At 40.5% G+C, this 13,482-nt stretch overlaps 1 protein-coding gene across 9 annotated transcripts in view; it reads left to right on the plus strand.

The window, feature by feature from the left end:
• PDE10A (phosphodiesterase 10A) overlaps positions 1-13,482 on the plus strand; it is a 185,461-nt gene that overhangs the window by 134,964 nt on the left and 37,015 nt on the right. For 8 of the 9 annotated variants that reach the window (XM_028723861.2, XM_028723857.2, XM_028723859.2 and 5 more), the window contains 3 exons: positions 4,096-4,124; positions 8,934-9,054; positions 11,006-11,055. In XM_028723861.2, the coding sequence (XP_028579694.1) occupies positions 4,096-4,124; positions 8,934-9,054; positions 11,006-11,055 (200 nt within the window). Of the gene's footprint in view, positions 1-4,095; positions 4,125-8,933; positions 9,055-10,477; positions 10,569-11,005; positions 11,056-13,482 lie in introns of those variants that run through there. The other variant, XM_077925841.1, reaches the window with a different exon arrangement.

Genomic DNA, 13,482 nt, shown 5'->3' on the forward strand with positions numbered 1-13,482 from the left:
CCAAAGAACCATAACATCAGATACCAAGCCTACAAGACTGGGGAGCACATTGTGAGGGACAGTTAATCTCAGTGGACTGGACAGCCACCAAGTTCCAACACAGCGTCAAGTGGCTCAAACTCTCTGTAGCACAACTAGCCATTCAGTACTTCTGCTGCGGGTGCCTGCCCCATGTCTTGATTAGAACAGACAACACGAGTGTGCAATCCTAGATAAACAGAGAAGGAGGGACCAAAACAGATCTGCAACAAGAGACTACTTTGTTCCTGTTCTGGGCAGAGAAGCATCTCTTTAGCATCTCTCTGAAACACATCTCTGGTACATCCAACACACAGTCCAATTGTCTGAGTTGCACCAGGCTGGATGCAAGGGAATGGATGCTTCACAACTTGGTGTTCAGACACCTTCAGGGAACCCTGGGCCCTTCAATGTAGACCTCTTTGCCTCCCATACTACTACTAGAGGTTCCAGGACCCAGGAGCAGAGGCCTGGGACATTCTGATATCACCATGGCCTCTTGGATTCCATTATGCTTTTCCTCTGGTGGTGATCCTACCAAGAATTCTGTACAAGATATGGGAACAGGCACAACTAGTCCTAGTGGTGCCCACCATTGGCCCCAGCGTCTTTGTTTCTTTGAGTTTCTAGTTCTGACAGTGATCACTGCATGGACACTCCCAATCCTACCAGACCTCATATCCCAGGGACCAGTATTCCACCCAGATCCGGCTTTAGAGTTTACTGGGATGCAATAAAAACAATGTGTAATTTAATATATTATTCACCACAGTCAATGTGATCTCTGTACTTGCTTGCCAAGACCGTTGATGTCTGTTTTCATTTTATTGACATTTGCTCTTAAATTTTGATACAAGAACTTCATTACAAAGTGGGGGCGGTGGGAGCCTCTTGGACCTTCAAAGGTGACTCATCCGCCTGCATAAAACAGCCTCGCTTCTTCAAGGCTGCTTTCTCTCTGCAGAGGTGAGCACACCTCTATTGTCATAGAACAAAGCACTGTGATGAAACAGCCTCAGAAGATCCCTTGAGGGAATTCATCACTGAATGTTGAGCTGAGCAGCCTGCAGGAGCAAAGCAGGCACGGCGCAAAGTAACAGTTCGGGTTGTCCTGTATATAGAGAGTCTCCTCGCTCCTAAACATTTTAAAGGCTTTTGCCCTTTCTGTGTTACAGTAAAGTGAAAGCTCTTAATTCTGTTTGGAGAGGTTGCTGCTATATAACATTAAATTCAGGGAGTTGTGGCAGGTATAAATTCATTTGGAAGAAAAGATAGGGAGGCTACAGAGAAATGCGTGACGAGAAAAAGATTTTAGAGTTGCATTCTTTTTCTTCTATGTATTTCAGAGATGAAATGAACATGTCACATGAAATAATATAATTTTCATGCTTTTTTCTAGTTACATGTTTAATTATTTTCTCCACTGAGTGTTTTTTTATTATGCTGATAGCTCAGTTGGTTAGAGTGTGGTGCTAATAATGCCAAGGTCACAGATTCGATCCCCGTAAGGGACAGCTGCATATTCCTGCATTGCAGGAGGTTGGACTAGATGATCTTCAGGGTCTCTTCCAACTATCTGAAGAAGTGTGCATGCACACGAAAGCTCATACCAAGAACTAACTTAGTTGGTCTTTAAGGTGCTACTGGAAGGAATTTTTTTTTGTTTCTTCCAACTCAGTTATTCTATTCTATTCTGTTCTGTTCTACCATGAATCTTTACTCCACAGCATTCATCCCTTTGTCCCACACCTTTTCCACTCTTTAGTGCTAAATGAGAGCAAATCTCAATCTGGAGAGAACCTGAATTGCCATTTGCTCTGAATGAGTGCTAAAGAGTGGTTTTCCCTGGGGGGGAAGCAGCAGGACAAGAGGAAGTGCAGATAAGCCCTTAGGAAAAAGGTAGAGTATTATTCAAAACAGATTTGTTCAAATATCCTGAAGAAATAAAGGAATGTATGTTCTTGTCATTTTTCCAGTGCTCGTGTTTGTCCAGAGGACATTTGAACATTTGCTCAGTGTCATATTTTCAGTCCCTAGAGTACAGTGCATAAAATACATCTTTAGTACAAATGTACGTATGTTGTAGTTACAGTAGGGTTCCTTCGGAGAGAATGAAATAGTTCCCTTGACGTAAATCTGTTCTACATTGGATTCCTGCTCTCTCCCATGTGGTAACCTATCATTTCTACTGCTAATGATCCCCTTACCCTTGTTGACGTTAGCAGACAATTCCCAAGGGGTATTTCCTTTTGTTTCTCTTGTCAGCTGGTCTGAAAAGAGGGAACTGTTCAGTCTTGACTTTTCTGCAGATGTTGAGGATTGCATTGCAAAGTTCAGCAAAAGTCTGTTTGTTTTCAATGTACTCAAGAACACAGAAACCAAGTGAGCCAGTGAGCCAATATATTTTATATTCTGTGACAGATTAACATTAGGAGGAGAGAAGTTACAGGAATTTACTCTCGTTTTTAATCATGCAGGATTATTGTTTCATGGTTATTTTGTTTTGGCTTTTTTTGTATAAAGGAACCTCAACGCATACAGGTGAAAAAAAAAGATACATCAGTCAGAACATCACATTGATTAGTGAGGAAAAGCAACCATTTGCATTCAGCTTGAAATCTTTCCAAACATTGTACAGTATAGCGAAAACAAAACACAGAGACTGTTACAATTTGTTCTTATGTGACTGAGCCAAATGTAGACTTTGGCTGGTCTGTAAAACACCAGTTCTTAGCAACTTGAAACTCCCCTAGGTATTGCCCCATCCCATAAGCATGTCCTCAATTTTAAAATTCATAATTCCATATATATGTGGTGGGTTAGTAATCTGGCAGGCAGGCTCCAAAGAGTGTGCAGCAGAGACAGAGGACCAGGGGAGTGACTCAGGAGAGGGGGCCAGTGATTTATGGGGTGTCACACCACCTGCAAGGCAGGAGCCAGGGAAGTGAGACTCAGGGCATTTGGAGATGGAGGAAGGTGCACAGGATGTGGTGGAGGAAGAAGGGATGGTTCTGGTGTGGATGAGTAGATTCTTCACCTTCCCCCATCCCACTGTCTCCTAGAACAAGGAGGGGCTTGAAAAGGGAAGAGCAGCAATGACTTCCATGCAGGAGAAATCTCAGGCTGTGGGCATGCAATCTGTCAAAGGAAGGTATATAAGGCAGGGGAGGGGAGTGGCCCCACTGTTGCTGCACCTGCTCCATAGGGCCAGACCTGTGGACAGTTGCCTAGAGGCTAAAAGCGTGTGTATACGGAGCACTGTGGAAGCTGCTGTAAGTGCTTCTCTTGCCAATAAAATTATTAGACGTGTGTCTTCCTTCTCTGGACCAGGCTGTGTCAGCACTCAGTTGGTGCAGTGTTGTTAGAGAAGGCACAAGAAAACTTCTCAGCTCTATTCCACCAATATGTTTCATGTGTCTTGTTTAAGGCAGAAGGTTAAAGAGCCAGACCACCCCTAGCCTGGCACTCATGGTGGCCTAGGCAGAAGGTGGGCAGGGAAGAAAATGCCCCTTCACTGTGCCAGTTCCCAGAATGGGGCAGCAAAGAAGTCTGGATCAGAGCCACTGATGTCATATGATGGCAGCATGCCCTCCCACAAAATGCCTCAAACTGGGAGGTTTCCTATGCCTGCTGCTGGTGGGGCTGCAGCCTCTGGTAACTTCCACTTGCCCATTGTTTGGCTGGGTGCACCAGGGAAGAATGTCATGGGAATTTGCAATTCAGATTTCATACCTTCTTACCAGCGCCTTTAGTAGCATTGATGTGCCATAAGATGGACATGTGCCCAAGGGTCTGGCTTGTAGATTCAGGGAGCATATAAGTGTGACTTTTCCCCCAGTGCAAGCTGCAAATATGAGCCATAGATTAATATGTTGAATAGATTTGAATTCTTAAAACTTGCCAAAATTAAGTATTCTACTGAAAATAAGGATGTGGAATAAAACAATTCGAAATATATTGTGATGTAATAGACACTGAAAGCAGCAGTAGGATTGTTTAACGTTGGATTTTTTTTGAAAATTAAAATTATCCCGAACTTTCCAGGAGCATCTAATTGTTTGCTTCCTTTTCTTACAGATGTTTCAACTCCTAAGCATATCAGCAGGGTAAGTACCGTACAGGTGTGTCTCTGTTCCCCAGAACATAAAACTGTCCAAGCAGCCTTCTGTTGATTTGAAATGAATTTCCTGATGCGTTGCACTTCATTCATTGAATTAGCTCCAGAGAAATTGCTGGTGAGCACACTAACAACTTTCAGACCAATTAAAATATTATTCAGAGCCTTAAGAAGTAAATAAGGACATGGTACATTGCAACCAAATGTATTGAAACTGTGATTCCCTAATCACATGTGTGAGCCCTAAACTGTGATTCCCTAATCACATGTGTGAGCCACCCCCAGCTTGCCCTGGAAATTAAGCGAGTTTGAAAAAACAAAAATCCCCTATTACTTAAGTTTCATCACTCTTTCCATCCTCTTGCCTTGCATTGTGAAAACTTCCTCCTCCTCCCTCCCTCCTTCCAACCTGCAAAAAAGCCTTCCTTTGAGGAAGGGGGAATGGCTAGCAGGTGTGGAGGGCAGAAAAGGCCCATTGGAGGCTGGATCCTAGTCTATTTGAGTGCGGAGTGTGCATTTCCATCTCTCACCTTTCAGATACTTGTTTTAGCTCTAGCTGTGGCAGCTGGTTCTCTCTTGCTAAGTGTTTTCAAGAGGAAATCATTTGCATTGTAGAAGGAACATGAGGTAAGGGATGGCTTAGGCAGCCACCATTTCTCTAGGGCCTTTTCAGTACTGGCCCTGACTTGGTGGAACGCTCTGTCACAAGAGACTAGGGCCCTGTGGGACTTGACATCTTTCTGCAGGGCCTGCAAGATGGAGCTGTTCCGCCTGGCCTTTGGTTTGGACTCAGTCTGACTCTTATGGTTTTGATCTATGGGCTACTTTTAGAATGAAGCTGCATTTTAAATTGCATTTTAACCTGTATTTTAAATTGGGTTTCCCCCCTATTATGTTTTTACTGTAATTTTACTGGTGTTAGCCGCCCTGAGCCTGGCTCTGGCTGGGGAGGGTAGGGTATAAATAAAATTTATTATTATTTATTTAAACTGCCCTGCTCAAACCGTTGTACTCTGGATCTGTGCATACTTCACAGGCACTAGGTTGGGGCAAAAGCAGCTGGGGGAGTTCCAGGGGTAACATGCCTGGTTAAAAACTTCATTTCCCCCCTCCCAATCCCTTGTCAGCAAATCACCCCCTTCCAAGAGCATTTTGCAGTATAGAAGGAATGTCAGGTTAATGTCACACATGGCTGCAATGTAGTGTGCCGTTTTCCCCTAAATAATCCACACTGCTTTTGTTAACTTTGAATGAGGCTATTGTGTGTTCCAGAGTGCTGCTGTGAATACAGAAATCCCAGTGTATAATTCAAGGGCTCTCTGAATCTCAGCCAGAAGAATTAATATTTCCAGATTTCTCATGCAATTGCATATGGAGCAACATTTGAATCTATTAGGCTTAGCTAAGGAATGAGTGACACCAAATAGGTACCCAATCCTAAGTGATCTTCCTGAACTTTGTAACAAAGAACTGTACAAATTGTAACATTGGAAGGGACCTTGAGAGCCATCTAGTCCAACCTCTTGCAATGCAGGAATTCTCTGCCTATTGTTGGGCTTGAACTCAGAACCCTGAGATTAAGCTATCCTGAATTGCTTATAATTGGGTATCTACATTATATATGATTTTATGTATACTTGTGAAGGTAAAATTGGTGCTGATCCTTTACCATGTAAAGGTCTGATTAGTTTCTGAACTGAGACTTGCTCAAGTTATTTTTGGTTGTTGTGATTTACAGAACATATTCCTTTCAAATGCCAACTTGAAACATTGAGAAGAAGAAATGGTATGCTGGAAATGTTGCAACATTGTAAACCATTTCCCAAATTATGCATATTGTGAGCAAATCACTGAATAAAAAGCATCTTACTGTTTTGAAAAGTAGTTCATTGATGGAAATGCCTTAAATTATTAAAAGTTTTAAAATGGAAATGTACTTAAAATTTTCTCACTAAACCATTTCCCTGTGTGCCATAAAAACCTGACTAACAGTAAAAAGAAAAACTAGACTCTTAGTTCTTATTAAATCAGAGTGTCCTGCCATAATTTCTGGAGTGAGTTTGTCCAAGCAGTCTTTGTTCTACTGGTATGATATCACTGTCAATCTGAGCTGTAGGAGTCCTACTGTACGAATGCGCTTAATCACAATATAAAATGCAGCCCCTCAAAAATGGAAAATACTTTCATGAGATTTTCTTTGCAACACACCTCTGCTCTTTCCAAGTAGAATGTTTTTGCATTTTCTGATTGATGAGTCAGGGAGTGGAAATTGCAGACATTTTCCCTTCCTTTCTTACCATGCTATAATCCCCTCTCTTTATTTATTTCTCCCATTTTAGCACAGAGCTTTCTAGACTACAGGTGGATCTCAGTTCAGGATTAGTTAGAGAAATATCAACATGAGGTGTTATTTTTCTGTAATTTTTGCAGTCGTTTTAAGAAATACACATCCCACCTGATGCTGGTAATTTGAGATGCAGCTGTGTGAAATTCAGCCATTGAATGCTGCATGTATTTTATTTCCTATAGTTCCAGCTCTTTCCCCCTATGCCAAACTGAAGATAGCACTAGGAAAACTGTTGAAATACTTCACTGATTGCTGTGGCATGCTTTCAATAAAACATTGCCATCTGTTGCTAGTAGTTCTCTCATGCGTTGCTGCTGTATCTCTTTAAGGGCACATGGACACTATAAATGTTTACACTTTCTGGCTTCTTCAGGGGATCCTGGGAATTGTACTTCTGTGAAGTGAAGTGTTATTGTTTCCTTACTGTTGTGATATGCTGTGTTGTGCTGGAGGAAATTACAACAGTGAGGCTGAAACATTCACAACAACTGACTGCAATCCTATATACACTGGTAGTAACACCCATTGAAATTTATGCATAGGATAGTTCCATCAAGCAGGCTTAGGTTTTGCCGTCTTTGTGAGAAAACATTGAAGACATATCATGGAGGAGAATGCATATATATTTTGAGAGAGACAAGTTGCTCATTTGGCAGTATGTGCTTGCTCACATTTCTTCCTTGGCATTCAGCCATATTTAGACTTGGTTACATGTGCCCTGTGGGTGTAGAATCTTCTGCTGTTGTGTATTATACATTAGAAGATGTGCACTTTTAAGTTATACTTGTCATTCAGCTCATCATCCTCAGTAAGTTATCTATAATGCATTTACTTGGGGTTTTCTTCCATAACTTTCAGCTGGTTATTTGTCTAACTCTTAATCTGAAGCTGAAATGTGAGAGCATAAGGCAGGAGTGTGTTGCCCTAGGGCTTCATGTGGCCTCAGTCTAATTTCATGCATCCCTTGACATGGCAGGAAGAGAGAGAAAAGGGGATGAAAACAGAGAGGAATGGAGTGTCCAGGGATTTGTGTTTGACCCCCCCCTCCACCAACTGAACTGGGAGGAGAAGGAGTGGTGACTCTATGGCTGGCTGATGGGCAAGTCATAGACAGAAAGACGTGGAAATTATACTTTACTAATGTATTGCCTTGGCAATATGGAAATTTAAATTATGGTATTTTATTTCTCAGTACTATATATATATAAAAGTTGAAGACCATTTTCTGCTTTATCTGAAAATTTATCCTAAGCTCTAAATTTAGAATTGCAATAACGTTCCCTCTGTCTTGCTCTCATTAGCCTTTAAATGAAAACAGCACCTTTTTAAAACTTAAAAATGTCACTTTTTAAATACTCTTTGTTCTGCTGTCAAGTGTAAAAAGCACTCTTAATTTCATTTTATGATCTAATATTTCAGGTCCTTCACTCCTTTATCACTGTTAAGAAATGCAAAGAGGAACTTTTTCATGTAGTTATGAACAGCAAAGAAATTACCCTGAAAGTGTGGTTTAAATCATCTAAAAAATGGAAGCTTTTTTAAAAAAATATATAAATGTTTTAATACACACACACACACGCGCGCACATGCACTCACACACATTTAGGCTGTTTAAAATTGAACAAGTAGTTTAAAATTTTGTGCTCAGAAAGAATACTGTTCTTTTATTCTTTTACATGGATAGCTGAATTAGTTTAAGAAATTTTCACTTAATTTACAATTAGTTTTGACTATATTTGTTCATGTTAGATGTTAGTTTGCAGTTGAACCATGCACAGTTCAAAGAATTTGTGATCCTTGCTTTTAAAGGATCATAGGTTAATAGTTTTCAATATAAACCTGATATGGAAGTTCTGCCATGTAAGAAATCAGTATATTGATTCTTCAGTTAGCATTGCCAAAATGTTTATCTGTGTAGGGCCTACACACTGTAGGCAAACATAATTGGTTGGATCCAGTCTGTGGTCTACACTGAGCTAAGTGCAGTTCTGCAGGGTTTTCAGCCTTACCTGGAGATGCCAGAGATTAATCCTGGAATATTCTGCATGCAAAGCATGGGCCCTGCCACTGAGCTATGAGAGTTCTTTCTTTCTTTAAATAATAATAATAATAATAATAATAATAATAATAATAATAATAATAATAATAATATACTTCTGTTGTGCTAATAGAAAAGGAGAGTATCTTTAGGTTGTTGTGCTTCACTATTCCCTGACTTCCTTCTCCTTAAGCATTGACTTCACTTTCCCTTTTGGGTTTTCTGTTGCTTTAGATTAACCAACTACTACTGCTGCTGCTGTATTAATAATTTTTATTAAAATTTAAACAATAAGAACACCAAACCTATTTCCAAAATAGGAGCTGTAAAACACCAAATCAAATAACGTCTGATCATATTGATTTTTCATAAAAGTTTTAATAGTTCTTCAATATGTGCTTGTTTTTCAATAGTACCAGAATCCTGATATCCAAGCAGTGGTATATGACCTGAACGGCTTTATAGAGCAGCGGATGGATATAGGAGGGCACAATCAACTGCTCTTATATGAATTGAGTAGCATCATTCAAATGGGTAAGAAAACATTTATTATGTTTATTATGTTGGATCCAAGATTCAAAGGCAGAAATATACAGTAAATGCTTCTGTATTTGACTGAATTACTAAACAAGCAGTGCACTTAAGGCTTAATGCTGGAAAGGTACTTTCAAATGTTTCAGAGTATAGAATATCTTCCAGTATTTGGCCAAGGAGTGCAGTCTGGGATTCCCCCTTTTCTTCCTAATGTCTCAACAAATGAAACTGATTTGTAAAAATGTTACATGGAAAAAATGCGAGAGAGAGAGAGAGAGAGAGAGAGAGAGAGAGATTACATTTAAATACATTTAAAAAAGACAATACATTTAAAAAAGAGTACTTAAGAAAACAAACACAGTATTGCAATTTTTCCAGTTTTTCAAAAAAAATCAGTCCCTTACCCACTGAAACCCCTGGAAGAAAACTATTTTCCCCTCATATAATAATAATAATATAATATAATATAATAATAATTTATTATTTGTACCCCACCCATCTGGCTGGGTTTCCCCAGCCACTTTGGGCAGCTTCCAACAAAGATTAAAAATACATTAAAATGTCACACATTAAAAACTTCCCTGAACAGGGCTGCCTTCAGATGTCTTCTAAATGTCAGGTAGTTGTTTACTTCCTTGACATCTGATGGGAGGGCGTTCCACAGGGCGGGCGCCACTACCAAGAAGGCCCTCTGCCTGGTTCTCTGTAGCTTTGCTTCTAACAGTGAGGGAACTGCCAGAAGGCCCTCAGTGCTGGACCTCAGTGTCCAGGCTGAATGATGGGGGTGGAGACGCTCCTTCATGGTTTCAAAACTGCAAAAAGCCAAAACAACCCCATCCACCCACCTCTCCCTCTCAACTGATGACTACATATCTACAGAACCTCTTGTCTATAGAGGCTACATGTGCATTTCTCCCTCCTCTCCTTGGTGCTTCTCACCCCCCCTCTCTCACACACATGGGTGTCTACAGGAATTTTTCAAGCAGGGGTATTTTCAGCAGAGGATAAAATGAAACACTGAAAGCTTGGATCAGGCTGATTTCCCATGGAAAAAATGTGAAGAATGGTGTCTGCGTTTTGCCTCCTATCTCAGGTTCTAAAAATAATAGAAACTTACATAAAGGAAATAAAAGAAAGCTTGGCACCTAGGGATTATGCTTTATCCCAGGGTCACCAAAGAAAGGCCTTCACCCACATGCACCAGATCAGCAACCGCTGGTTTAGAGGGCAGTTGTGAAAAGTAGTTCATTGGGCGAGGTTGAAGATCATTGCATTGCACTTAAAGGAAAAAAAATGGAATACAAATGTAAACGATAATTATAATTAATAATAGGTGGAGCAAATTATTTTTGCATAACAGTTTTGTTCACATGATTCAGATTTTCATCTTGCTCTTACCTTTTTTCCGGCAATGCAAAGAAGAATGAGAATCAAGGCAGGTTGAAAAAGATTGCAGGTTTTTAACAGGAGCTGGTGGAATAATTAGTGATACGACAAGACTGATGGCTTTGATGGTAACTATACAAGACATTGAAAATCTCCCCCCTAGACCCGCCCCCACCACTGGAAGCTCTTTCTAGCTTTCAAAGTTTTGTCTTGTATTTTCAGTTTATACTTAGATATTCGCTCACTGAACAAAACAAGATCATTGTATAATTTGTTGTGTCCATAGCTAGGAGCTTACAAATAGAATGTTTTAACATATATTTTATGCCAGATTCCATTGAGAACATATTTTATGTAAACAGCATCACAGATGAATGTAATATGAATGTAATATTATGAATGTAATAAAGTAATTTTGTGTTATTCATAAACTTCGTTTTTGGTGAAGTATAGTTTAGTATAGTTCTTCATAAAAGATTAATAAAGAAAGCTAGCTGGGCATGCCCTATATAACCTCAGCAAGTATATCAGTCTTTTCCTTAATGTTTTAATTGTTCTTTGGCAGCTACAAATGCTGATGGATTTGCACTGTATTTCCTGGGTGAATGCAATAATGTAAGTATGTAAAGAACTCCCATCTGCAAGCCACTTAATGCAATGTACTGTAGAAGGTTTAACAGGGGTTAACCAGCTATGCATTGATTATGAGATGTGGTTCTGTAAATGCAGCTAACAATCTGTATTGATGAACAAATTGTTCTCTGCTGACCTACCAAAAGAATCTCCATTAATTAATAGCTTTGTTTAAATTTGTATTACTAAACCGGAAAAGGTCATGGGTTGACTTCTTGCTGCTGCCCTAAGTACACATACTTCCATTGAACTCCTTGGGATAGACCTCTGAGTTTAGGACTACTACTGTTTTCCTTTGATTGTGAAAATTGCCATTTTTTCCATTTCTTTTCTTCATTAACATGATCCATCCCTTATCCTGGGGCTCATAAGTTACCTTAGGGGTATTTTTTGAGAAAAGCTATGAATTGTTTTTGTGAAAGACCAAGCACGTGGTTTTCTCTGGATCACTTTGTCTACATCCTTGTTGATATTTTCAGGTAATGTTAATAACCTACGTAGCATGGTCTTTTGCAAAAACCATGTTTCCTTTTATATACCCTATTTATCCACAGAGCTAACAATTCTGCGATCAAAAGTGCTTTCCTCTAATTAAATTATGTTTCATAGGCCAACATCTTGTAGGAAGGCTTATTTTAATTTTGTTTAATCCCCTCCCCCCATGAATTCACATTTAAGTCCTTGAAGAACTATTGGGTATATGCCCTCTAGTGACACCAATCTATTGGAGTTTGAAAGTTGATAACTTCTTCCTTTCTAAGAATTATTGTGAGTATTACCTCCCTGACAAATGGATGAGAATAGCAATGTAGCTATGAGATGGGTTCAGTAGTGGCTGGCGGGGTGCTGTAGGCATGACTATCTTGCTGACTTGGCTTCTCAACACCACATGTGGCTGCCAGTTACTGAGATAAGGAGGGGCCAGGCACTGTGGAGTTTAGCAGAGTCAATCTTAAGCTCCTACTATTACGTTCACACTGTGCTGAGCTCCCCACTGCCTTGGTCCTTTCCCTCCTAGTGATGGGCAGCAATGTGTGCCATTGGGAACCCAGATCAGCAACACAGCCCTGTCAGCCACTGCTGGGTAGGTTTCTCCTTTCCGTACGTGTTGACATGATACATTTACTCTGAAAATGGTAGTAAGAAGCCAGAGAAACAATACATGCTTATGCTTTAAGGTGAATTTATTATGCTCTTATTCTAGAATACAAAACATTGAATTCTTACTTAATTCTACACAATGCGCATGCCACCTAGTGACTCTGCTAAACATTTTATGGCATGGAATAGCTTATAGCTGTCCCTTACTGAACCTAGTAATGGGAATTACTGTATTTCTTATGGGTTGAATTCAGAGAACTGCAAGTGGAACTCTATTCATATAGCAGGACTTTATTGGAAACTCCTCTGCATTGCAACCTTCTGCAGCTCCCCAAAGCCACTCTTGGGGGCTTTGGGGCTTTCCAGGATGGTGTGGGAAGAGGCATTGGGGATGTACATAATGGAGAAATCACCAGAATTTGGGGGGGGGGGCTGCCTTGGGCAAGTGAAAGTGTGTTTCCGCCAATTCAAAACACCCTTAGACTCAAGCCAGAGTTACTTACTTTTCATGCATTTTTTGTCGGGGAGAGATTAGATGAGGCAAAACATTATTTGTTTAAGAACATAAGAAGATTCCTCCTGGATCAGGCCAACCTGGTGCCCTTCAGTTGCTTTGGAATACAAACCCCACCAGCCAATGATCAGGGATGATGGGATTTTCGCCTGGAAGGAGGGGTAGGCTAAACTATAGTTGGGCATAAAATTGACACATAATAGGCCATTGCTGCACTTCTGAAATCTAAATCTGAGGCATACAAGTACACTTGCTGGTGGTTTCCTGATCATGCCATTGTCAGTGCGCCAATCTACTCACAGCCGCATTCCTTGCTGACAGCCCAGCTCTTGCTGACGGTTTCTTTTATAGCAGAGCTTTCAGAGTAACTCACAATAGCCACATTCATATGTAATACTAAGTTATGGTTTGTGCATGGTGTTTGTTAATAAACCATGTTTAAAGCTCAAGGTGACCCACAGGCAAACAGCCCTTAGCTTGTTACATCAAAAGTTGGTTTTTCTCCTCCCTGCCTATTCTGCAGTTCCCAGTTGATATGCCATATGCCCTGGCATTATCCTAGTACTGGCATTGCCTCATTGTGTTGTCATCCCCATCTCCATGTGTTGGCTTTGCAAATGGGCAGGGAAACCCCCTTGGAACTCTTCAGCTGCTCTTGGCAATGGCTGCAGTCCACCAGAATCCCTCCTCTCCCCCCCCCCCCCCCCGAAGACACATCATATACATTCTCTTTAGCCAAGAAGCTCATTTCCTTCTTCCTTGCATCACACTGGGGACAAAGTTTCTCCCAGCAC

The sequence above is a fragment of the Podarcis muralis genome, chromosome 3 (assembly GCF_964188315.1).
Source record: "Podarcis muralis chromosome 3, rPodMur119.hap1.1, whole genome shotgun sequence".
Classification (NCBI taxonomy): Eukaryota; Metazoa; Chordata; class Lepidosauria; order Squamata; family Lacertidae; genus Podarcis; species Podarcis muralis.